Here is a 27,843-nt window from a genome sequence, read left to right as displayed (position 1 = left end):
AATAAAGCACCAGGCCCAAATAAGTATAAATTCTTCCAGGCAAAATGCTCAAGAATTACCAAACCCAGTAGAAAAGAAACTAGGTAAGGACAGGCAGACCTATTTCATGGGGGGAAATGGATTTAATAAACCAAAATAGTAAATTAATGGTAACATGTTACAAATAACATTTTTTTTTTTTTTTTTTTTTACTGTAATGATACAGCTTAGATCTCTTCCCAATTAAACAGGGCATTCCTCCAGCTAGACTCACCAGTGCTGTCTCCTCTCCATGCAGGAGCGTGTGTGTTTAACAGTTTTCAACCAATTCATGTAATGCTGCCATCAAATCTTTATACAAAAAATTGTGCCCTTGTACAAGTACCTCTATTATATAAATTCTTAGTAAAACTGCTTGAGTCAAAGATTCTGGACGTTTAAAATTAATAATCATCAAGTTATACAAAAAGTTTCCCACTCTGTTCACACAGAATGGTGGAATCCCAGTTGAGACATTCATGGAACGTGTGGGTGTTACCTTTGTGTTTAGCATAGTGGCAGATGGGTAAAAAGCATGCTGAGGTCAAAATTCAGGTTTAAGGAGGAAGTACCTATGATCGGGGAGCAGTGGTATACAGGAGTCCCGTGTGGTGAGAGTTTGTGTTTTCTCTGTAAGGTGCATCACCTCATCTAGATCTCACAGTCCATACAAACAAGAGAAACAACATTTCCATCTTATAAAGAGAAAACTGGAAGAAACATAGTAAGGGACTTGTACATGGTCATATACTGACTGGTGGTGCAGCGAGCATTCAGAACTGGACATCTCTCTCTCTTAAACCATGTTTACTTAAAACAAAAAAAAAGGACATACCCTGCTTCCAATAGGTATGTATGTGCTTTATAATACAGAGATGCAGAAGTGATTCCTAAGAACAGCCCAGGGGCACCTGGATGGCTCAATCAGTTAAGCAAGTGACTTCAGCTCAGGATATAAACTCAGGGTCTTGGGATCCAGGCCCACATGGGGTTCTCTGCTCAGCAGGCAGTCTGCTTGTCTTTCTTCCTCTCCCCTTACCCCCTGGAGATCGCTGGCTCTCAAAACAAACAGATCAAAAAACCACAAAAACAAACAAAAACCAAAAAATCCCAAAACAAAACCAAAAACAACCCATGTAACAGCCCAACAGAACTCCCACATGAGGAGTGCTGCCTTCCCTGGCACTATCAGTCTTCTATCTACCTTGGTAGGACTTCCTCAGGCAAAAGAAATTTCCCACATATTGTTGGCAAAAGCTTAAGCCTTTGATCATCAATGTGCAAAAAATGGCATCAGAGGTAGTCCATTAAAATTGATTTATTTGGGGGCACCGGAGGGCTCAGGTGGCACAGCATCCAACTCAATCTCAGGTCTTGATCTCAGGTGTGAGTCCAAGTCCCACATTAGGTGTGGAGCCAACTTTAAAAAAAAAAAAATGCCTTGGGGCACCTGGTGGTTCAGTGGGTTAAAGACTATACCTTCGGCTCAGGTCATGATCCCAGGGTCCTGGGATTGAGCCCCACATGGGGCTTCTCTGCTCAGCGGGGAGCCTGCTTCCCCCTCTCTCTCTGCCTGCCTCTCTGCCTACTTGTGATCCCTGCCTGTCAAATAAATAAATAAATAAATAATCTTTAAAAGAAAAATGCCTTATTTTGAAGAAAAGGGATAGCTAAAGATTAAGAATGATGTAATGGGGGTCAAATGGCACAAACTTCCAGCTATATAATAAGTCACAGGAATATAATATATAGCTTGATGACTATAGTTAATACTATACTGCATATCTGAAGTTTAGGTGAGATCTTACAAGCTTTTTTTTTTTTTTTTTAAATCTTACAAGCTCTTATCACAAGGAAAAAAAATCACTATGGTAATGGATGTTGACTTCTTGGGGTGATCATTTTGCAATCGCAACAAATACCAAATGATTACGTTGTACTCCTGAAACCAATGTTGTATGTCAATTATGCCTCAAAAAAACTTAAAGAAACTTTAAGAATAGTTTAATTGGGGCGCCTGGGTGGCTCAGTGGGTTAAACCTCTGCCTTTGGCTCGGTCATGATCTCAGGATCCTGGGTTCGAGCCCTGCATTGTGCTCTCTGTTCAGCAGGCTGCTTCCCTTCCTTTCTCTCTGCCTGCCTCTCTGCCTACTTGTTTTTTAAAGAATTTTTTATTTACTTTATTTATTTTATTTACTTTATTTATTTACTTGACAGAGATCACAAGCAGGCAGAGAGAGAGGAGGAATCAGGCTCCCCGCTGAGCAGAGAGCCTAATTGTAAGAACACATTCATCTGCACAAACCCATGCAATATAACCATAATTTCAACGACTCCAACTAGATAGATTTGTCTTTCTTAGCACTTAGTGTGTGTGTGTGTGTGTTTTTAAAGATTTTATTTATTTATTTGACAGAGATCACAAGTAGGCAGAGGGGCAGGCAGAGAGAGAGGAAGGGAAGCAGGCTCCCTGCTGAACAGAGAGCCCAATGTGGGGCTCGATCCCAGGACCCTGGGACCATGACCCGAGCCGAAGGCAGAGGCCCCAACCCACTGAGCCACCCAGGCGCCCCTCTCTGCCTACTTGTGGATCTCTGTCAAATAAGTAAATTAAAAAAAAAAAAAAAAAAAGAACAGTTCAATTGAATGACACCAAAAACAAGATGATGCTCCAACAGAACAGGGATCCGACAGCAACAGGTTTGTTGTCTCATTTGCACACACCCGTCTTAGGCATATTTAAGGTACTTTATAACTTAGATTCTCAATGTTTGTTTCTGCTGTGAGAATAAAATAACCATGTCATGCAAAAGTTGTCAAATAAAACCTTCACACAAGTCCTTCATCTTTACCTGACAATTATTTTGTTGCATCTGAAGGAACTATTTTCAAGATCTGCAGAAAGTTTGGTTTCCCTATTTTTTTACTGATTTCTGTAACACTGCAGTCAAATCTCTAAACATAAATCTTAGGCTCCTATATAAATACTTCCAAGATCTTATGTAACACAAATGCCAGATCAGAGTATTAACATTTACCTTTGACAGTTATTTCCAAATTCTCACACTAATACATGTGTTTTATGGCCAACGAATATATTAAAGGGGGAAATCCTATTTTGAACCACGCCTTTCACACTTACAAAACAGAAAGCAACAGAGGATTCGAGACCCCCATGCCAAGTTTTCTACAAATGAAAATCATCTGAACTGTGCTCTTCTTTCCAAGTCTCTTCACTGACCTGTAACCCCCAGGAGGTACATCCTATTTCCCGTTAAGAGTGAACCTCAAATTCAACTCCAGGAAATATTACCGAGGAAAATCATTGGATTGTTTCTTCAACATATGTACACATAGCTGTACTACTTTCTTGACAACTTGGTATTTCTGACGTTTCCCAGGACATAGTACGACACCACAGGTCTCAATACAGCCGTCAAATACATGAAGCCCCCCTGCCTCTCTATACCAGCCCTCTGAGAACAAATACTCCAAAAGAGGGTTTGACTTGCCACTGAACTCTCTGCTATGAGAGCTGTGATAGGGCCCTGCCCTGCACCGCTTGGCCAAGTCACTTCTGCTGCTATTCACTAAAACACTAAACGAGTAACATTAGTTACTCGTTCTTTAGTATTTCCCAGTGCTAAGAATAGTGCCTCTGTGTGCAAAGCACCATATCTCACAGCCTGCCAGTGTGTTCTGCAATGACCATGTACCACTTATTCCAGGGGACCTTTCCTATTTTAATAACTGAATTAATTCAGACATTGACCATAAATTGTGCTCAATAAAAATTTGTCATTCTGGTCCTTATGGTAAAATTGATACATTAATATTAACTTTTTATTTTATTTTATTTTATTTTTTTTTAAAGATTTTATTTATTTATTTGACAGAGAGAAATTACAAGTACACTGAGAGGCAGGCAGAGAGAGAGAGAGAGAGAAGGAAGCAGGCTCCCTGCTGAGCAGAGAGCCCGATGCGGGACTCGATCCCAGGACCCTGAGATCATGACCTGAGCCGAAGGCAGCGGCTTAACCCACTGAGCCACCCAGGCGCCCCTAATATTAACTTTTTAAAAGTAAAGATAGGATCTAAGTATTTTATCTCACTGAGAACATCTATACCATGTTCTTCTGAGTAATATACTTTTGTTTTTAGCCTGACATGATAAAGACCTTTTTAATGATCAGACGAAACCCAGTGTATAATTCGCTCAGATGTGCCCGTTGTATTTTGCCACGACTGTGTAATTATTTGTTTTCTGGGCCCTGCACCAGAAAAATTTTAGGCTGCTTAGAAAATACACATAATCTAGAAGTAAAACAAAGGAGGTGAAGAAATAAGAGCATAGGGACCTGAATATAAAAGATGAAGCCAGGAATGCTGTTCTTGTACACACTTGGCTCTAAGCTTCCTAGCAGCTGATTTAAAAAAAGAAAATCAGCCGCATAATTGAGTATGCCTGGAAGAGAAAAACTATCCATTTGCTTAGTAAAAAACACTTTTCCCGGGACTGATCCCAGAGAGCAACTTCTGTCTTCAGAGGAGTAATGTTAACAGGCATCCTTGGAGCAAAAGCTGCAGAGACTCGCAGGCACAGTGTGGGCATGTGTCCTGGCCTAGAAGATGCTGAAGACAACTCTCCCAGGAGAAAAGCCCAAACCTAGGCTCCTGCCACAAAAGCTGATCAAAAGCCAAATAATGTTTCTGACACAGTGACGAAAGGCCATCAGTGCTTTTTTTTGTTGCGTTTTGAGGGTGGGACTCAAGCCGGAGTCAACACATCCAATACGAAGACTAAAAACAAACTTAAAAGTTGTGTGAGGTTTTGAAAAAGTAGGGGTGGTCAGTAGAAGAGGGCCAAAAGGACCAAGTTTTAACAGAAAAAAGGGGTGAAGACATTAAAAAATCCGTATACAGACAGAAAACTCTTCTGTGCTGGGATAAAAACAGGACCAACCGAGCCCATCCGACAGAAAAAGCAGTGTCAGAAAGAAGCAAACTAAACGTACCAAGAGGAGGTACCGCGCTGATGGGCAGTGAGGCGTGCCCCTGGCAACAGCACCTTAATAAAAAGTTGACTCATCAGATGTCTGAGGCTTGATGAAGACATTTCTGAACATCACCCAATTCCCTTCATGCCAATTCCACATCCACCGAGCACCTCCCTGACCGTTACTTTTTTTTTTGACAGAGATCACAAGTAGGCAGAGAGATGGGGGTAAGCAGGCTCCCTGCTGAGCAGAGAGCCCCATGTGGGGCTTGATCCCAGGACCCTGGGATCATGACCTGAGCCAAAGGCAGAGGCTTAACCCACTGAGCCACCCAGGTGCCCCCTGACTCTAAGTTCCTTTTAAAGGAACCTTTCCTCTGGGAATATAAGGCACCTCACATTATTATCCTGCCTATTTGACAGTCATTAAACTGGCTCTGTGGTACAAATTACTGTTGTGTAGAGTTCTGCATAGTAAGCCCTGTTTCCAGGATGTGGATATGTAGATAATTCTTACTTATAAAACTAAGAAGCCAGAACAATGGGTTATGATAAGCCTCTTGCACCTGTGACTTCAAGTCTCAGAGATCAAGCTTGAAAAAAAACTCATCAGCATTACCCTTCCTTGTTACACATTCTCTGCGTTTAAGTTAATGTTCAGCTTCATTATCCTGAACCTTTCTTCCTAAACCTTCAGGTGAAGGATAGTCACATGACCCAAGCAGCTTCCCAGTGGATTTCTGCCAGATGCCTATTGGCAAAACCTCCTTTGGACTTCTTGGCAGACTCTATGTTATAGCTTGAAATAACATAAGAACAAAGCTGCTCAACTGAAAGTTTGCATAACTGGTGAAGTCTGCCAACGAGTAATTCCTAATCATCTACCATGAGGAGATACAAGAATGAGCAAACAGTAAGGTTAAGTGTATTTCCTTTGTGGGGAACACAACCTAAGACATCACAAAGGCATGGAGGCAAGCCTGCCAGCTAGTAAGACCAGCCTTCAGGAACCTGGAAGGACGCCAGTGTTTCCCTTTGGTTTGTACAACAGATAGCATTGGGGATTTATGCTTTGTTTTGTTTGTTTTGTTTTAATGGATTTTGGTCTGGAACTGAAATTAAGTTTACTCAACTTCATGACCTGAACAGAATACTGAAGTCTTCAAAAAAAAAAAAAGAAGGCACTGAAAATTTCTCCCCATAGCTAAGTAACCAAGGCCTCCTAGAGGTACTAGTGTATACAGTAAGTTATTTACTTTGATTTTTTTTTCTGACAAAAGAGCTGTACCTATAATAAGAAATCCTAAGTAGTAAGGCTAAGAGAATAGATTCAAAAATCCCTTTCAACTCATAAAATATTGTTTCTTAAAGAGCACCCTCAACTAGCTAAAAACCAAAGAAAACATTCATCTTTCTTGCCTCTTCGATAAACAGAAACTTTGCAATTTTCAGACCACACTATTGTTCTGGAGACTTCTGGGAAGATTCCAAAGATGCTATCAAAATTATGAAGACAACAGCACTTGAGCTAACTCCTGCCAACCCCAACGCCAGGAAATAACATTCAGCTATGGATGCTGTCCTGGGCCATGCCAACTTCAGCTCTTGCTCTGTTCAGGAACTGCCAATGGCCTCTTCCCTACTGTTCGAGCATTTTTGAAAGGAGCGTTTCTTGTCATTTCTAAACTCAAAGTTTGCCAATTAAGTACTGCATGAGCCAGCTGCTAGGCAGGAACTAGAGACTTTTTGTCTGCTAGAAGAACCGACTCTGGCTCTATCAGAAAAAAAATCCACCTGGCAGGTTCCAGTTAGAATACATTGAGGGGGTGTGGTGGGAGGGTGAGCAAAGTTCTGGAATAGAACAAAAGCAAAGGATTTATCCAAAGTCAAGGTGCATCAATTCCCCTTTCATGTTACAAAACCGCAGTGAGAAAACAGGAGTAAAAAAATGAAACAACTCTAAAAGAAAGAGGAAGCAATACATAAAAAGAGAGTCGAGTCTTTGAAACATTGAGTCATCAAAACCTACTTCTTACCAGGCAATATACACTTAAAGTAAAAGAGATCCACTGCTAACCCACAGGGCATCAAGGATTAAAGAGTCAACCTTAATGAGTAACCTACTTCCCTGGGAGAGCTTCTAAGGACCAGCAAGCTTCTCCTCAGCAGCCGTAGACGCCAGGCCGTGGCGGAGGAGCGTCCTCGCGTGCTGAGGGCAGGTACCAGCCAACCTTTACTCCTCTAACCCAGTTTTTCAATAAATGGCATCACAGACCCTCAAAGACCTACAATACTAGGTTCTTCAGCAAGAAGAAAAGTGAAGCCAGGGGGGGAAAAAAAGGAACATAAAAAGAAATGGTAAGAAAGAAAACGGATCAAGCTTTGACAAATTTAATTATTGCCTTTAAAAACAAGTTTGTGTTTCAAAAAGTGGTGACCAGTAGATAGACTTACTAGTATTAGTGATCTGAGTTTAGACAAAGAACCAAGTCTAATAATACAGAGTGAAGGCAAAGCCATTCCAACCTAGTATTTCCCCAAAGAGTTCTATACTAAAACAAAACTTGTCATAGAATTGTTCCCCTAAAACAGTAAATCAGGAAATTACCTCATAGCTATTTGGAAGTAGAATTCATTCTAACTAGTATCCAGAAACATAATACATTCTGTGAAAATGGTGTTTTCCCCTTTGTTTCGATATGAAAATAATCTGCAGGATAGAATCTGAAAGATCCCATTCTGGGCTGTTTTTTTGGGCAGCGCGGGGGGTGAGGTGGGGGACAGGAGAGACGGGGTTTTTTTTTTTTTGGTTTCGTTTTTGAGAGGACTTAAAAGCTCACCTGCATCCTCGCAGGCTATATTTGCAGGTAATATCACAAAATCCAGTGGGGCAGGGTTACTCATCTCTACGGTTACAGACACTGCTTCCCAGCTTCTCTTGTAGCAGATGTACCCAATGTTATGTTCTGGCAAACATGACTAACCCGTGGAAGTGTAAAAAGCTATGGTCAGGTAGTGTCCATATAGGAGGTGGGTGCTGATTTTTTATCCTTCATCCTTGCTGGCTGGAATCAGACTCAATGGCTGGAGCTTGAGCAGTCATCCTGGTCTGGGAGGCAGCATGCTAACTAAGCCAACAGGAGCACCTGTCCTAGATGATGCAGCACCACGATCCCCAGCCTTGGATTGTCTACCCTTCACCTCTCTTGATGAAGAAGGAAAACTCATTTAAACCAATTTTTTTCCCTGTAACACCCAGCCAAAGCTAATCCTGATAGACACAGCATGCCAAAGTATATTTAAAGGCATGAAAACAGACATATGGCAGCATCCCACAGACGTTTCTGGCCTGGTATTTGTGGATTGTAATCATAGGTGATCCAGAGGAAAGGAGGGAAGTTTTTGACCAGGTTTTTGTTTGTCTGGTTTTTGTTGTTGTTGTTTTTAAAGAATCAGAGAAAGCCTGCAAGTGGGGTGGGGTGGGGTGGGGTGGGCAAGCCTAGGGAGAGAATCTTAAGTGGGCTCTACAACCAGCCTGGAGCCCGAGGCGGGGCTTGATCTCCTGACCCTATGATGATGATCTGAGCCCAAGTCAAGAGTTGGACATTTAACTGACCAATCCACTCAGGCACCCCCTGCCCACACTTTAAAATAAAGCACAAACAAGCTAGAAAGAGTGACATACCTGAGTGGTATATATTTATGCTTATCCCAAGTATTGTCTACTGTGCATTACCCTTGATATTTTTCCAACATTTAAGTCCACCTTCCACAGAATAGTAAGCACTCCTTGCAGAACAGTAATTTGACAATGAATGGGTAACAAGGGACTCCTGCTGACCTTTACAAAAGTCACCAATTTCTGAGCTTCCATCTGCTCCCACAGAGATTCTGATTCATGTGAGTCCAAGGAGAATCACAGGTTCTTAACCAGTTAACAAACAGAGCAGCAGTTGTTAACCTTGGCTACCTCCACACTGGAGTCAGCCAGAGTGCTTTCCAAAGTATTACTTTGGAATACAAAGTATTACCCCCAGTTCCTGCCCTGGGGGATGGACTCTAACACAAAAGGTCTGGGGTAATTCTAACATAAAGAACAATAACAACAAAAATTCTTCCTTGTAAAGCAGATAGTAGAGAAACCTACTCTTTACACAACATTGCAAACTAAGAAATGTAAAAGATGACAGACATAAAAAGAGTAATATATGATTAGGCAAATGTCTGTAATGGAGACAAAACCCACGGGGGGAAAGAATGTTGGGGAGCAAGACACATCTTCTCAAAGTACTATTGATTACATCTTCATCATAGATGGGAAAGGTACCCTTACAATGCAGAACTCAGACACTACCTTTATTTTATGATCAAACAACATGACGAACAATGAAACAACATGACATCATCTGCTTCCCAATGGGACACAGAGAAGGTATTCCTGCCTTCAAAAAAGGTACAACCCTGAGTCTAATCATGTCCAAGCAGTCAGTCAAACCCAAATGAGGTGGCATTCCAACCATTAGGCTGAATTTTTCATTCCATGAATTAAAAAACAAGGGTGGGTAGGCAGTAGGTGATACCACGTGGAACAGACTCCTGCTAGAAACAAAAAGCAGGGACTAGAGAGACATCACAACTGCAATGTAGAATCCTTAGTTGGATTCTTTAATGAAAACAGAGGTATATAATAGAACATTATGGGGTAAGTATGAAATTTAAGTACAGACTGCATATCAAATAATAGTATTGTTCCAAATTTTTGGCTTTGTTTTTAAGATTTTATTTGAGGGAGAGAGCGCGAGCAAGCGCACACAGCAGGGGGAGCAGCAAGCAGAGGCACAGGGCTAAGCAGGCTCCCTGCTGAGCAGGGAGCTCCATCCCATCTGGGATCAGAGCCAAAAGCACTTAACCTGACTGAGCCACCAGGGGCCCGTGCACCAAGTTTGTTCTTTTTTTTTTTTTTTTTTTTTAAAGATTTTATTTATTTATTTGACAGACAGAGATCACAAGTAGGCAGAGAAGCAGGCAGAGAGAGAGGAAGGGAAGCAGGCCCCCTGCGGAGCAGAGAGCCCGATGTGGGACTTGATCCCAGGACCCTGAGATCATGACCTGAGCTGAAGGCAGCGGCTTAACCCACTGAGCCACCCAGGCGCCCCCCAAGTTTGTTCTTTATCTCTCATTTATTTATTTATTTATAAAGATTTTATTTATTTATTTGACAGAGATCACAAGTAGGCAGAGAGGCAGGCAGAGAGAGAGGAAGGGAAGCAGGCTCCCTGCTGAAGAGAGAGCCCAACGTGGGGCTCAATCCCAGGACCCTGGGACCATGACCCGAGCCGAAGGCAGAGGTATCAAACCCACTGAGCCACCCAGGCGCCCCAGCACTTAGTGTTTTGAGTGCTACCTCCTAAACCCATTTAGATAAATGTCCATGTGTGAAGTTGGGGATTCTGTTATTTCACTGCCTACATACATGTAGAATAAAATGTCCACTTGAATTCCGCAAAGAATTTGGATTGCTAAGATTGTCCACATTCTATTTAAGTATAGAGAATTTCCTTTTCCTGCCCATGAAACCACCAGGCCCTCAGGGGTTCTGAACTCCTTCCCCTTGGCACTATTTCTACCATTACTACTGGCAGCTTCTCCATCTTCTGATCTCACTGACTGCTTCTACACCTAGCTGATTTAGTTTTAAAATCTCAGGAAAAGCAAAGACCACCTATTCCAGGTGGGATCTTCCTTACATTTACTTTTGATTCGCTTTTATTAAAGGTCACTGACTCTCTTCCCCATTCTTAAAATGAAACAAAATCTCTACTTGCTTTAAGTCACTCAGACATTTAAAATCATAAAAGTCCTTTGGAAATAATGTTTTTAATATACTCTCACTTGTCTTAAAACAATCTTAATTTTTTCTTAGAACACAAGAACCCATTACACAGAACTGTATCACTAAATTACAAAACTGAGCAAATCTACATAACATTCCTATTACTTATGAATCTTAAAAATAGCTACCTAACAATCACTTTAGGAATTTCTGCACTGAAACAGCCACTTAAGTGTAAAGGACAGAATGTTCTATAATCCTACCACTTGCAATGTGAGAAGCTTTACTGACCATGGTATGTAACCAGTAGAGAGATGAATTTAAATGACACCTCAATTTACAAATTGGCAAAATGAGGAACAGACAGATTAAGGGGCGTGCCCAAAGAGAAAGCTAGTTTAAGGCACCTAGCAGAGATGCAGCTTACAGAACTTTTTCAGCACAGAGAAACTTTAAATAATCAGTTCCTTGTCACTTGTAATTAATGCTATTTTACACAAAAGTGTCATGGATACATGTGCCCTAAACTCAGTAACATGACAAATACCATCTATTTATAATAAAGAAAACTAGCAGCCATATTAGATGTTAAGTCCATATTCTCTCCAATTCCTATTTTAGGCTCACTTTGACTCTCCTATTAAATGTTTTATATTTGAATTCTGTAAAAACTAGAAAAGCCTGACTCGAGAGAAGAATCCTTAAAAGATAATTCATCTAGTTCAGTTTCTTCATTGTGCAGGTTTGAAAACAAACGCAGAGGGAAGAGGAGAGTGACCTATGGCGATACAAAGCGCAGGCAGAGCTGGGCTGGACCTGCACTCTCACCCCAGGGATCCTTCCCCCCAGCCCCTTTAAGCATCAAGGTACACACAAGTCAGCTATTTCACAGCACCTTCAGCTGTGCTAGAAAGCTTCAGACACTGCCTGGTGGATCTATTCACACTGGTATGGGGCTGAAATTTTGATGCCTATCCATAGATTAATGGGCTGGTCATATGGCTTTCAGGACGAAACATGTTCAGAGTGGCAGATGAGTTGCAGGGGAAGATGCAGAAGTTGCTGATCATAAAGGCAGAAATATTGCAAGAGGTCAAATGTGAAAAACACTTAACACAGTCTGGTGGTTAAGGACAGGCCAAGGAAATTCTTCCTTGATAAAATATGAACAATCTGGGGCACCTGGGTGGCTCTGTGGGTTAAGCCTCTGCCTTTGGCCCTGGTCATGATCTCAGGGTCCTAGGATCGAGCCCCGCATCAGGCTCTCTACTCAGAGGGGAGCCTTCTTCCTCACCTCTCTCTTCTGCCTCTGCTTGTGATCTCTCTGTCCAATAAATAAATAAAATCTTTTTATAAAATGTGAACAATCTTAGCAATCTGTGTTCTCTATACAATTCTAGAAGCATTTTACTCTACATGTAGTCTAGGCAATGTTATGATGGAACGCTGAATGATTTCCAGCTGGACATTTTCATAAATTGGTAGAGGAGGTACTACTCAAAGCATCTATTAAGGAAGAGTCAAACAGGAAGGAAGAGATGTAAACACAATCTATGACAGAAGATCCTAGAATGTTGCTAAATTTATTTCACATGACTGTCTACGTCCAATTATCACCAATTATACAACAGAACTTTTGACTACTTTCCAAAAAAAATTACTAGGTAAAGTATCTGTTATGCTGCAATTATTTTTATACTATCACTGGTCTCCCATTTTTGAAACCTCAGAAAAATGTTCTTCTTAAAAAGCAAATATAAAAGTAAGGTTTCTTTCTTAACAGTCTACATCTTTACAAATGAATGAAAGCTGTTTAATGGTTGCACACACATATACACAACAGACCTGTGAACAAAACTAGCTTGAGTTCACTGTTTAAAAAGCACACTCAAAATGGAAAACATGTCTTTATTAGTGACTTTTTTTTTTTTTTTTTTTTAATTTGAGAGAAAGAGCACTTATGTAGAGAGGGCGGGCGGGGGAGGCGTGGGGAAGACGGCAGCAGGGGCGGGATGCAGACTCTCCCGGTGAGCGGGGAGCCCAACATGGGGCTCAAATCCAGGACCCTGAGATCAAGACCTGGACCAAAGGCGGACGCTTCAAAGACTGAGCCACCCAAGCGCTCCTTTATTGACCTTTCAAAGCAGTTAACTTCCAAGTGAAGTTAAAGATGAAGGAAGCCTTTTAAAAGTTCTTTCCTTCATCTTTTAGAAATAACTTCCTCCCCCCACCCAAAGTCTCAAACTTTTCTTTCGGTATTTAAAAACCAATGTTGACAACCCTACCACCCCAAAAGCTCAAAAGGATAATTTACAAGTCCACTCTACAAAGAGGGAGGTAAAAAGGCTCTATTGATAGAAAATGGAAAGCAAGTGCTGACTCTGAACCTACCATATGGGGACCAGGTTTTACATTAGAATTTGTCATGATTAGCATTTAATGTCACACTGCTTGAGGGCAACAAAGTCTGATTGTGTCCCTCTGACTGCATCCCACTCAACCATACAGAAAGCCAAGGTACATTATCTTACCTCAAACTGTGGGTAAGGAGGAGTCATAGTTGAAGGGGGCCCTGAGGTGGGAGGTGGCATCCCTGAAGTGGGTGGGAACAGACCCAAGGCATTCAGATTTAATCCAGGAATTAAATGTGCTTGAAGCTGCAATAGTAAAAATGTCTCTCATTTTACAATTAAAAAATCAAGTATGAGTATTTATAAGTGATAATATTCAGATTGTAATCTCTTGTCTAGTAAAGAAAAAAATCATTTTATGACTCAAACTTTAGAACAAAGCAGATGTTCCATGTAATTATACTTGAGTATATATATCTGTTCATATTTCTTAGTATTTTAAAATCCGTGTGCTCATTTGCCCCCTCCTTGATGTGAAGCTACACCACCTTTCTTAAAGCAGGAAACACCCTTCCTTTCCTTAATGATCAGCTCAAGAGTGCTTAAACAAATATGTACTTTGTATGCTATGGGCACTCGGTAAATACAGACTAAAAAACATGCATTAGGTGAAGAAGTAATCAAACAAGATTTATGCATTAAAAAGCAAATTAGATATATAGAACAAGCGGAGATAAAATTTGGCGGCCGTGGGTCTAAATGCCACAAAGTTAAAATCTTTGGAAATCAGGTCCCATTCCATGTAACTATGGCAACTAAACCTATCTTTGGAGTAGATCCAGGAGCCAAAAAGGGAATTTTGTTTTGGTTAAATTTTATAAAGGTTGTGGAAGTAAGGTGGAGATTAGAGAGTTGAGATGTGAGCATACTTGAGAAGCTCTTTAAAAGGTTTATGGAGTTGGAGGGAGGTAAAAAGGCTCCCTTTATGGAGTTGCAAGGGACTCTGAAACATCAGATGAGCAGCGATGATGGTAAGGTAGGCCATGAAGCCAGTCATGTGGGCTAAAACAATCAGCATTCTTCTAGGCTCCTCTCACAAAAGGTAGTATCATTTCTCTATTTTCCTTCTTTTAGGTATAGACCCAATTGAGGAGTGTTTTTTTTCTTTTTCAATCATTTACTTGAAAAATCAAAACAACTTTTGAAATGTCATATTTTCTGCACCATTCCATCCATTAAGAAATGTCAGCCATTCACTTTAACTGCCTTCATTGTGCTAGACAAATGATTTTGTCATTTTTAATTCTTTTGTCTCCAGGGTTTGTGACTAACCAAGTGAGTTTTAAATTTGAATTCTTTATAGTTGCTTTTCTATGCATGTTATCCATTGTAATCCCAGTCCTAATCATGGCATCAACGTAGGCACAGTAGCCCCATTTTACAGAAGAGGAAACCAATGCTTGGAGACAAACCAAGAGAACAGACTTGCAGCTAATAAGTGACAGAGCTGGGATTCAAACCCAGTTCACATACCTACTCTTTAAGCCTACATTCCTACTATACTAATCTTCTTCAAATTAACATATTAGCCGTTTTAGGTAGGTATTAGCCTTACGTAATAGATAAGGAAGGTAAAGCTCAAAGACTAAAAAATTTGCTAAAATCACAGATAGCCAAGCTTGATGTCAAACAAAGCCTTCCTCCCAACTACCCCAGGGGACACTGACTATGGTATTAAAAATCAACAAGAGACTACATCTAATGCTTGCACCATTTAGGACATCAATATTAATGCAACTGAAACATCTTTTAACTGTTCATCAAAATAAAGGCATGTCTTCCAATATCAAAACTAACATTCATAGAAGCAATATCATTTTCATAAGACTCCCTGATTTTCTTCATTATCTCTTCCTCAGCTTTGGCACATGTTTCAACGTTGCCTTTAACTGTAATGGTGCGCTCTGGATTATACAGCGTCAATTCCTGCAATCTGTGGAATGAAAAAGAGGAGAAAGAAAAAGAATGGAAATTACGGGAGGAGGACAGCTCATAACAGTTCAGCCACAGATGGCAACTAAACCCAACCATGGTGGCTGGCGCTATGTAAGAGCGGATGGTCAGACACAAGGCACACTGAGTAAGCCCCAGAAGACATGAGTCCAAGAACCACAAAGCTGCAGACAGAATCCTTCTCCCCTCCTACCTTCTCAGTAAAAAATACTAAGTGTAAACAGCTCAATGAAGTCCATGCTTGCAACACAGTGTACTTATTTCTTGTCCACTTTTAAGGTGAACCTTTTTCACACTTCAACAGTGAAACAAAGAAAATGATCAGAGTGATGTACAGTTTTAGTGGAAACCAAGAACCAGACGTACATAACCTTTAAAAAAGATGTTCCTAGTCTGCACTGACCAATTCTACACATCACTGGCATTCTCATGCAATTGCATCTTCTGGGTCACCAAGCAAGAAATAATCATGGTAATATTCCCAAAAAGCAAACTAGAATTCACGTGTCCAAACTTACTTTTTGCCAATAATTTTAGAGTTTGGATCAAAGTAAGCTGGAGAAAATAACATAAATCAATCTGTCTTGACTAAAAAATATGATCCTTTGATGACAATTAAGACCACTAAAAAGTTAGAAGGCATTAGCAATATGCAGCAACTCTCTCCTTGACCTAGGTCCCTCTGAAGCTTCAAAATCCATTCAGATGACATCTGAGGCTGCCTGAGCAGGAGCTAGTTAACAGCCTTGAGAGGAAGCAATGGGAGACTCTTAGCCATAGAAAAAAGACTAAATAGATTGAAACGATACAGAAAACCGGTGTAGCTCTCCATAACTATAGTTAAAAATCTCATGTTTGGGGTGCCTGTGTGGCTCCATCATTAAGCATCTGCCTTTAGCTCAGGTCATGATCCCAGAGTCCTGGGATTGAGCCCCACTGGGCTCCTTGCTCAATGGGAAGCCTGCTTCTCTCTCTCCAATGCTCCTGCTTGTATTCCCTCTCTCACAGTCTCTCTGTCAAATAAATATATAAAAATTTTTAAATAATTTTTTAATTTTTTAAAAAGTAAATAAATAAAATTAAATTCTCACTTTCACTACTTAGCAGCAGAATGTCTTAAGTTAAACTTGAGCCAGATGAATGGGTTAGTGCTCCTTAAGTTTTTCTCTAATCTGCTAAAAAGGTAAACATCTACACAGGGAAGACTATTTCATAGATCTAAAAAGGCGTATTTTTCATCTCTGGTCTCAACTCACCTCTCCCTTAAGGATTTCATATTGGTTTTCTTAAAATAGTTGTTTAGAAGAGCTTTAAATTTTTTTTTTTTCTTAAAGCCCTCCCCTTTCTAGGTGTAAAATTCAAGAAGGGTAGGATTGTTTATTATACGTGTTTTTTTCTTTACAACAGCTTCCAGCTTCTAAGATGACCTGTTCTCCAGAGTGTAATCCCCTCCCTTGCTGAGTAGAGCTGACTTGTGTAAATCATATTAGAAAAATAACAGCATGTGATTTTGAGGCTGTGTCATAAAAGACATTGCCACTTCCATCTTGCTCTTTCTTGGATAAACCACTCTGTGGGGGAAGACAACCACCAATTCTTAAAGACACCCAAGCACCCTGTGATGTAGCCTCACACCGGCAGCCAGCATGGACTCGTCAGCAACATCAAGAGACCCCGAGCCAGAACCATCCAGTTAGGCTGCTCCCGAATTCCTGACTCACAGAATTCAGGTGAGCAATACATATTTACTATGGTCTCAAGCTGCCAAATATTGGGATAATTTGTCACACAGTGACGGATAATAATCTGGGTTATATATTTCAACTTTGGGATTATATGTCAAAAACCTAAGACTTCAGCTAGAAAATACGAATATAAAGTATTTAGCGATTTCTGCATCTTTAGTAGGAATAGATAATGCTTTCAATATGGGTTAGACGCCGAAAACAGATTAAGTTTGAGAAACAAAATGTAAGTATGGTGGTCCAGGCTGGCCCACACACCTCCAAGATGGGAGAAGCTCTGCTGGATCTATAACCTCTAGCTTAACAGCAGTGCTTGAGAATTTCCTAATTCAAAGAAAGCAAGGAGGCACTTACGGAGATATTGTGATTTTAGTGTCAGTGTCTTGCTCAATTTTTTTAAGGTTTCTTCCCTCCTTACCAATAAGACGGCCTACAAAGTTATTATGGGCTAATATCTTCAAGGGAATCTCTTCTGTGCTGTAAATAAAAAAGAAAAAGGTCATAGAATCAGGGTAAGTAAGTAAACCTTCTCCTAGATAAAAAGATAATATCCATTCATTAAACATTTACTTCCTACCTACCATACAGGAAACATAATGCCAGGTAGTTTAAAGTCTGCTGACCTACATTCTAGCAATGCGTGATTAGAGGGAGCACACACACACACACACACACAAAACCATTAACAAGCATGTGAAGTTAATTTTTAAAACCATTTTCTTTTATGCATCTTAGGGAATATCTTCGAAGGATAGATTCTCTTAGCCCACTGAAAACACCATCTACTCAAATCCATATCCCTAAATCCCCAATACCAGAACACAATGTATAAACACAAAACAGTATGATTTTGCCATAAATTTTTAAATGCATTCCTAGAAATACATGCAAAATTTATAGAAGGAAACAGAAGAAACTCAACAGTGATTACTCTTTAGGAGAAGAGTGTAAGAACAGGAAGGGGGGCTTTCACTTTTCACTGAGTACCTTTTTGAATTTCTAATTGATACCTATCACTTTAAAATATCACAGGTATTATCTGGATGGTGAGCTCTTTAAATTTTTTCTCTATTTTGAAAAGAATTATAATCTTATAGCAACATATCACATCTTATAACTAAAATATATTTACTACATATTAAAGGTCCCTACAACTTGAGTGCTGTTGATTAGGTTCCCAGGCTAATGCCAGTACCTAATTTTGGACCCTCCTTTTAGGGTAACACTGTGCTATAAGCTCAAGTGGCAAAGAATCCAAACTCCGCTACTCCAAGTTCCTATGGGACAGGCATTTAGAGTTTCAACCCAGAACAACCAAAAAAATCTTCAGTTTGCCTTAGCACAGGATGACGTATTTCTCTGCTTCTAGCCTCCCTGCTGCTGCAGAGTATGGCTGGGCACACAACAAGAACAGAGCTCCAATGGGTTCAGAGTAAAGGAGTCAGGATTTGAGGTATATTTTGGGTAAATCCCAAGGACACTTCTTGGTCCTTAGGTGGGCTTCCTATCCCATAAGTGCCTTCTTCTACAGCTAGACTTTCCATCACTCATAGCAGTCACTCCATATCCAAACATGACAGAAAATGAAACATTTAAAAGACATGCTTTCCAACCAAATCAATAGTGCCAACCACCGTAATTCTTCAGGACAGCATTTCCTTGTGTTTGTTGGCAATTCCTAAGAACTGTGTCCTAGAATTCCAAATCAAACAGCATAAACATCAAATCTTCACAGGTTAATCCTCTTTACTCACAATTTTATATCTTGAGCTTCCTTATGCATAATCTCCAGAATAGACTTACAAGCCGCAGAGGTACCTTCGGGGGTAGAGAGGATAGTAATGGACTTCTCAGCAGCGCCTGCATTCTCTTTACGATGGACATCAATTCTTACGGTGAGCGCAATGGAAGAAGGAAAGGAGAGCTGTAAGCACATATTCACAATTGCAGAGTCTATTAAGTACCAACTTCAAAGTCATAGGACTTCCGGGGAAAGAGTGGATGACTCACTTCCCTCAAGAGTATAAACTCTTGATAAGCTGTCAACTTTTGATGTCTTAAAGACAAAATTTGAATTCCAGGAATATCCACCCCCCCATCCCCTTTCCTCAAGTAGGCACATCTTTTCATCCTCCCAAGCTGTATGTGCCTAATTTTTCATCTTGGTGTCACAGAACAAACATCTCACGTCAGGGAACCTTGGTTCAGACAAAAGGGCTTCTTCTGCTCTAACCAAGAGGGCCAGAGTTGGAATCCCACAAGCCAGGCTGAACTCATTATGCCACACAGAATATCCACTATCCATCCTAAGAGACTTTGCTCATCTGTTTCTTCTTGCAAGGTTCTTTCCACATTTTGCCTCCTTGATAGAGGAAAGTCCACAAAAAAAAAAAAAAAGAAGAAGAAGAAGAAGAAGTGATAGCAATGGAACTCCAGAAGATGGCAATTCTACTTCCGAGAAAACCAAATGGCTAATCAAAACGAAATGATGTTCAACCTTCCTAGTAATTACATACGTATCCATCAAAACAAGATGTCACAGGGTTCCAGAGCTTCGAATAGTTTAGATAAAATTAAGTGTTGGCAAGAGGATGGAAATGGGCGCACTCACACTTTGGTGGGAGTGTAGACCAAACAAGCAGACCTGCCAAAGCAGAAGTGCTTATCTCTTGACCTAAGAATACACTACTTTTTGTAACATCTCCTACAGATACATTCTCATATGTGGGCCTGTAAGTAGTATTTCTCATCCTCAGCATTACAGACATTTTGGGCCCAATTATTCCTTGTTGGGGGAGTCGTTCTGTGCACTGAAGAAGGCTCAGCAGTATCCCTGGCCTCAGCCCACTAGATGCCGGTAGCACCTCCTCATCCAGTTGGGACAACCACACTGTCTCCAGACATGACCTAATGATGTCTGCTAGATCACCACTGCCTGAACACCGCTGGCCTAAGAATATTCACTGTGGCACTATTTACACAGAAAGAAAATTGGAATTATCTTTAAAATGCTCATCAGGGTACTATGGTGAGTGCTGTGAATTGTGTAAGACTGATGAATCACAGACCTGTACCCCTGAAACAAATAATACATTATATGTTAATAAAAAATAATTTAAAAATTAAAAAAAAATAAAATGCCCATCAGGAAGAGGTTGTTAAGTAACATGTCATCTAGCAGTGTAAAAACATGTCGTCAAATTACAGGAACTAACAAAGAGGTCCTTCATCTTCCATGAGAAACAACACAAAACTTTCCATGATAGAATTTCTCTTTTAAAGCTATACATGTTAGTGGGTATAAGGAACAAGGCCTACAAAGTTACATTCTCACCTTAACAATGACTACCTCCAGGAATAAGATAAAAGGTAACCCTCCTTTTTAAAAAATTTTTCATGCTTGTAAATGTTGAATTAAATAAAAAAATAAGTCTTCTGTTATTTAGAACGTACAAGAAAGAAAATCAGCTATCTGGAAAAGTGTGTCTGGGGAAAATCAAGTACTGGTAAGTCCCTCTAAGCCACTTGAACATTAGAAAACCTATAGAACTCCTGGCCATTAAGAATGACCACTTCAAGGGTGCCTGGCTGGCTCAGTGGATTAAGCTTCCGACTCTTTAATTTTGGCTCAAGTTCCAAGCTTGCTCAGCAAGGTCTTTGCTTGAGATTCTCTTTTACTCACCCCCAAAAGAAATTTTTAAAAATGAAATGAAATGTACTCTAGTTTAAAAGATAAGAAGAATGACCACTTCATCACACCAATAAAGTTAAGTTTGGATTTCACGATCTTAAATGTTTGAAAACTGGTGATTTATCTCAGAATTAAAACCTAGACTAAGGGGCACCTGGGTGGCTCAATGGGTTAAAGCCTCTCTGTCTTTGGCTCAGGTCATGATTGTGGGGTCCTGGGATCAAGCCCCTCATCGGGCTCCCTGCTCGGCGAGGCGCCTGCTTCTCCCTCTCCAGCTCCCCTTTGTTTGCAGTCCCTCTTTCGCTGTATCTCTCTGTCATAAATAAAATCTTAAAAAAAAAAAAAAAACCCTAGACTAAAAAATAAGGGCAACAAGTAGGTGAGGGGATGGGTAGGATAAAGGGGATTAAGAGGATACTTAACATGGTAAGCACTGAGTATGTATGCAGTTGTTGAATCATTATATTGTACAATGTAATGAAAACAATGTAATGCTGTATGGTAATTATGCTTCAATTTTTAAAAATTTCCAAACCCTTAAAAAAAAAGAAAAAGGCAATATAAAAATGAAACAAATAGGGACATTTAGAAATAATTAAAAAGTGCTTCAGGGAACAGTCCCAATCTCAGGAATCATCTTTCCAACCACTGTTTCAATCCCCCGCCACTGTAAGCACTGCTTATCTTCTAGTAGGTAACATATTAATCTCCCTCCTTCTAGTTTATTTCCACCCATTCACTGTGTTAAGGATTACAAAACTCTGATCCTCTGAGAGAAGAAATACTGCTTTACAGATCAGGGTAGCCCTCTGAGACCATTCCAGAAACAGAGGATCTAATAATGACCAGGTTCAATGGCAAGAGTTAATTAAATCCACCAGCAGAACTCTGCAAATGAATCATCGGATATAACTAAAATTGCTTCCCTTCCCTCTCCATCCTCCATCTTCCTGCTTTAAATAAAACAAACAGTTCAATTTAAATAACAGAAGCCCTTTCCTCTGACAAGGAAATGAGTAGCTTTAAAAGGAAAACTCTAATCTGCCACACGACAAGGAAGGGAAACCATTTAATAATTAGTTTCTGCAGGTAACAGTGGATCAAGAAAGCAAGGATCCCTCGAATTTTAATATTAAAACCAGGCAAATAAGATTAAAACTGATCCCAACTCTGGTTCACCTCTCTTCCCCACTCCCAATATTATGAAGTCAAAGACCACTGATTTAGCACAAAGGTAGTCCATATCTAACATCTCTGGCTTCAAAGCGGGGGAAGGTTGGGGAAAGCAGGGTCAGACATCAGTCTGCAGGTAGAGTGGGTGTGCAACAACACCAGTAAGCACAGTTCGTTTGGGTTCTGCATGAGAAATGAGCCAGCTAGCTCAACAAAGTCATGGTGCCTATGATAAACATGGATATCCTCGTAAGCCTACTGGAACAAACATACATAAGCTTGGCTCACATGAAATAATTTTCCTTACTTTAAATTTAAAAAGCTCTCTGTAGCTGGGCCAAGGCCATTTCCAGACTCTTTTGCACAGAGTAACATGGCCGAAACTTCTCCCCAGTGCACTCAGTGTTCTTCAGGAAATACGGCAGCTGCTGCCCAGAGATGTGCCTAGTGCACTTCACAGAATAGGGTTGAAGACAGTTCATTCCTAAGCTTCTTTGTGTCAAAATCTCCACACACAGCCGATCAGGATGGTTAATAAAGCAGAACAACTAATATATAATTCATTGAAGCTTTTAAATTGATAGAGTATCTTAGCCATATTTTAAGGGCACTGAACATAATTTACAACCAGTCATTTCATTCAGACAAATATGACACACCAAACCATGTGCCAGCACTGGGGCTACTGTCTGTTTATACGGCTTTCTACTCCTGCAAAGTGAACACTAATATTTAATGGAGAATCTTCCAATCCCTTAAAATCGGCCTATTAAAGCTATCAAACATCCTTTAAAAAAAAAAAAAAAAGAAAGAAAGTCAATCTAACTGCAAGGCTTAAACATGGGATAAGTTTGGAACATAAGCTGGATGATTTTTTTACTAAGTAAAGCCAGACTGAAAAACCATCTCTGTATTGGACCCAGAAAATTATTTCCAAAAACACTGCAGGCAGGTATTCCTGGGGATGGGGGTGTGGATAGGGGAGCAGAAAACAACCAAGAAGTGGCCCTTTTATTCATCAGTGCCTCCCCCATCAGAAGTGGATTAGGGATCATTTGTTTTCCATTCATGTGTGCAAATTTGAACTTTTCTTTGAGATTAAGCCTCAGATTTATATAAAGTGAACACTAAGGTATTAAATCACAGGGTTTTTCCGGATTCCCAACTACTGTGCAAGGAAGGATCATAGCCACACGGAGAAGGACACCAAGTACAAGAACTTACTCTGTTATTAAGATTCAAAGGGGAGAACATCAACACCTGCTGCGGCCTCACCAGTACTCACTTAGACTGAGTCTGTTTGGTAATGTTCCGAATGGTGGCGCCTTCTTTTCCTATTATGGCTCCAACAAACTGGGTGGGGACGAGCAGGCGTAGTGGCAAGTCACATGGTTTCTGCTTGGAGACTGATCCTGGAGACCCCTGTCTCGATGAGCCCCTCTGCCCAAACCCACGGCGACCTCGGGGCTGCTGTGAGGGGTTCTGCTGGGCAGCAATTTCATCAGGGATGTAGGCCACTTTCAATGTGAAGCTCTCCAACTGGAATCCATTTAGCTTGTCTAATGCTCTGGAAGGTGACAAAGAGCGGAGTATGGGAAGAGAAATCGAGCTCTATAAAACTTTCAGCAAAGCAATACCCATCTCTTCCACTCGGGGTTACTAGTTCTAAAACTTCTGTATAAAGCCACTGAATAAGCAGCAACCCCTTAACACATGTAATCCAACCCCCAAATACACACACACTCGCAACGCGCAAAAGACCAAGCTTCCAAGGAGAACATATTTACCATCTACAATGAAAAGCAGAAAATAAAAAAGCTTAATCGAAAGAGTTTAACAAAATGTTACTACCATAAGGTTAGTAACAGCTTATGAGTACCCAAATAGCAAGAGAAGTGAGTGGGCAGTCTTTGTCTTGTCCTGTTTTTCCAAATCAGAACAGAAAAGACGTTACAAATATGTACTTCTCTCACCTCACCCTCCTAAAAAAATGCCAGTATTAAAACACTGTAAGAATTTAAGGACAAATCTCCCTAGACCATTTACAGGAGAGTCACAGAAATTATTTCTCAGGATAATCAATTAGTCAATAAATTCTAAGCGCCCATCATGAGCAAGTCCCTCAGAAAACAGCATTCCCTGACCTTGTGGAGTTTATGATCTGATTTGGGGCAGAGAGGCAGGGGTGCTGGTGAACCAAAAAGAACAAATGAAGCTATTTTCTTCTTTATCTATCCATGCATCCATGCATCCACCCATCTCTATATTTTCAGAGGAGTTCCACTTTTTTCTTCATTTTTAAACCTTATCATGGAAAAGTACCCAATCTTTAGCATACAGCACAATGAATTTTCTTAAGTTGAACGTGCATACCCAGATCCAGAACTAGGAGACACCAATGCCCCAGAAGCCCCACTTAGACCTCTTTTCAGTAATTAGTCCTCCCCCAGATTTCTAAACCAACAGATTAACTTTGCCTATTTCAAACTTCATATTAAGAAGTATATATGAGTATACATATATGAGTACTATCGTGCCTGGCATCTTTTACTTACAAGATTCATCTACATTATTGTGTTTTAACTTACCTACATGTTTTATAAGTGGACAACTCAACAAAAAATTGATAAGATAAGATATGGCCAAGATTTCAAAAGCACACTTCTAAGAACATACACCCCCCAGTGCATAGCAAAATTAAGAACATGTAAAGATCCCACACTTTTTCTGTAGGGTTACACAGTCTTTGCTCAGACTGTGTTCCAATGGGCACTGACTTTAGCCCAGGCAGGGAAAGAAAAACAGGCATGAAGCAGTTTCTCTCTAGTTGCTCAGAGTGGTCATTTCTAGTTCACACACAGTTTTCCTTATTTGCAGATTCAGTTTCTGACTCGGATGCAAAGATGGAAAAAAGCAGTAGTTCTAACATCAAAAAGGGCACCGTAAGCCTGCAATTGGCAGACAGGGCATGCAGATGTTCTCAGGACCCCTAATTCTGCCCTCTCTTCTTCCTTGAATCCTCTGCTGCATCACTGTCCCACAGTGCCTATAGCACAGAATGAACCCAGATTATGAAGCTGGTATCAAACAGAAATATACAAATAACAAGAAATTTCTCTGCATCAACTCCCCCAAGACCCTTCCCACAATCAATGTTAACTGTGAAAATGTCTGCAAACGGACCAGTACTTTCCATACATGTACACACGTGTGTATATTTTCAGTACCCCCTTTAAAAGCGTAATTGAACATGAAACTAACGTAACATTGTGGGTCAACTATACTCAAATTTAAAAAAAAGAAAATTTAAGAGGTACAAATTTTAGCTTTCTGTACTGTGGATATAATGTACAACATAATAACAGTTAATTCTGCTGTGTGGTATATCTGAAAGTTGTTAGAAGATTCTGAACATTCTCATCAGGAGGAAAAATGGTTTCTTTTTTTTCTATCTGAGATGGCAGATGTTAACTAGTTTGCCTAGTAGGTAACCATTTCATCATATATGTTAAGTCATGATGTACATCTTAAACTTATATAGTCCTTTGTTAATTACTTCTCAGTAAAACTGGTAAGTAAGAAAAATTATAAATTATACCGACAAATGCACACATACATAATTTGAACACAAATATAGTAAAAACAGTGTGTGGCTTCTAAATTAACAATATTTCAGTAATTTTTTAATTAAAAATTGCTTTAAGATACCTTTAAAAAAGGGCATTTGGGTGGCTCAGTTGGTTAAGCGACTGCCTTCAGCTCAGGTTTTGATCTTGGGAGTTCCAGGATGGAGTCCTACATTGGGCTCCCTGCTCAGCGGACAGTCGGCTTCTCCCTCTGACCCTCCCCCCACCTCATGCTCTCTCTTTCAAATAAATAAATAAAATCTTCAAAAAAAAAAAACAAAAGATACCTAAAAACATAAAAGCATAATTGAGATCTTAATATAGTTTTTGGTTTTGCTCCCTCCCCACCAAATACATCTTGGGATATTTCTCAATGATCTCTTTTTCAGAGAACATTGTTTTCCTTTTTTGTTTAAATGATTTTATTTTATTTTTTTATTTGAGAGAGGGAAAGACTGGGGGGTGCACACCAGCCGCAGGGAGAAGCAGAGGGGGGATGCAGACTCCCCGCTGAGCAGCACCCAGAGCCAAAGGCAGACACTTAAATGAATGAGCCACCCAGAGCCCCCAGAGGACATTCTTATCCTAAGTTTCATAGGGCAATACCAGCACATATAGCACAACTTTCACCAATGCTCTGATAACAGAACCTTAGGTTAACACATTGTTCCTTTCTCCCTCTCCTCTTTTTACTCAGAGGAAAATGTGGATTAAGGGCCAAAAAAATATTTTGGTTATTCTAAAAGATAACAACAGCTGAGAAATTTTATTAACATTTATGAGGTATACTTATTATAGAAAACTGGGATTGGGGGCACCTGGGTGGCTCAGTGGGTTAAAGCCTCTGCCTTTGGCTCAAGTCATGATCCCAGGGTCCTGGGATCAAGCCCTGCATTGGGCTCTCTGCTCAGCAGGGAGCCTGCTTCCTCCCCTCTCTCTGCCTACTTGTGATCTCTATCAAATGAATAAAAATTTAAAAATCTTTAAAAAAAGGCTAGAATTGCACACAAGTTTCAACCAATTAGATATTCATTCAAAGCAAGTTTTAACTATTTCAAAGGCCATGGTTAAACAGATCACTGACAGTTCTTTCAAAACCATAAGGAAAGGGGCAGCTGGGTGGCTCAGTGAGTTAAGCATCCAACTCTTGATTTCGGCTCAGGCCATGATCTCAGGGTGGTGAGGTCAAGCCCTGCATTCTCGTGTCAGGCTCTGTGCTCAGTGGGGAGTCTGCCTCTCTCCCTCTGCCCTTTCTCAGAAAACTCCTGCGCACATATGCACCATGCTCTCTAACAAATACATCTTTAAAAAAAAAAAAAAAAAAAAAAAGGAAAGCTGAATGCAGTAATGAGGGGATCAACTGTATCTGTGGGCATAAAGGCAGTATAGTTTGCAATAATATTCCTTCCCACTATACAATTGAGTATTGCTAACTTCAGAAGGAAACAAGTAAAATTGGTGGAGATAAGTCAGTAATGTTACCCAAAAAAGGTAAATAACTTCTTTCTTGAGAGAGAGAGGACCATCCATAGACAGACACGGACCTCCTCCTCTGTAGGGATAAACAGACATACACGTTAACCCCAGAACACTTAGAAGCACCTGGTGATTATCTAAATAAAGTCAGACGTGTCCCCAAGAAACAGCTCTCTCAACCTGGCATAAACTCACTTCCAAACTTCATTGCTTTGCTTTAAAAAAAGATGTTTAGGGGGAAAAGAAAAAACTCCCTCAGAAGGTCAGACAGCATGGTGCTCCAGAAGCCAGTCCATAGCTGGGTCCCCAATGCTCCAAACTCAGACTGCTCCTATCAGAGGGCACTCAGCACATACTCTGTGTATCCCCCTGTCTAACTGACTGCCAAACAAGAGTCTAGACCCCTCCAACCACAGTGCTCCAAACTTGGATATAGCTCAGAAGGTACAAGAGCAACCTAACTGCAAACAACGGCTTCATCATGATTAGAGATGGTAAGTTTTTAAAATTTTAGGTCAATTAACTGTAGCCTTTTTATGTCCAAAGTTTAAAATTCAGCTATGTCATCAGGGGGTCTGCTAACATTATAATATTTTCACCAGACCTACTGTTCATGCAAGATGTATGATAAACAATTATCATAATTACTCAAAACACGTGTTTCAGTTCAAGAGAACTCAAGGATGTTTATCAAGCAAGGGCAACCTCAGGATCCTGTTTCCCATCATTACAAGACTCTGCTCTGATGCGATTTTAAGAGTCATCAGAAGGTAGTAAGTAGTTTTGCTAGCTGGTAGCACTTAATTATATAGATAAGAAGTTTTTCAGGGTAAGTCACAGTGTAGAGGTGAAAGGGCCTTGACATAGAGAATTAGTAGTTTAACTCAAGGATGAAGAAGAGGGAGATAAAGAAGAATTGAG

At 40.3% G+C, this 27,843-nt stretch overlaps 1 protein-coding gene across 4 annotated transcripts in view; it reads right to left on the bottom strand.

Annotated features, from left to right (window-relative positions):
* Positions 1-27,843, bottom strand: part of IGF2BP3 (insulin like growth factor 2 mRNA binding protein 3) — a 147,317-nt gene that overhangs the window by 10,404 nt on the left and 109,070 nt on the right. For all 4 annotated transcript variants that reach the window (XR_014301342.1, XM_082693719.1, XM_082693718.1 and 1 more), the window contains exons 6-10: positions 23,106-23,387; positions 18,711-18,845; positions 17,311-17,433; positions 15,056-15,191; positions 13,379-13,504 (exon numbers count right to left, since the gene is read on the bottom strand). Coding sequence is in view for 3 of the 4 variants with exons in the window: in XM_082693719.1 (XP_082549845.1) it covers positions 13,379-13,504; positions 15,056-15,191; positions 17,311-17,433; positions 18,711-18,845; positions 23,106-23,387 (802 nt within the window). In the remaining variant the exon portion in view is untranslated. The remainder of the gene's footprint in view (positions 1-13,378; positions 13,505-15,055; positions 15,192-17,310; positions 17,434-18,710; positions 18,846-23,105; positions 23,388-27,843) is intronic.

This window comes from Mustela nivalis (assembly GCF_964662115.1).
Source record: "Mustela nivalis genome assembly, chromosome: 12".
NCBI classification, from domain to species: Eukaryota; Metazoa; Chordata; class Mammalia; order Carnivora; family Mustelidae; genus Mustela; species Mustela nivalis.
Note: the sequence above shows the minus strand (reverse complement) of the source record. Positions and strands in the feature narration are given on the sequence as shown.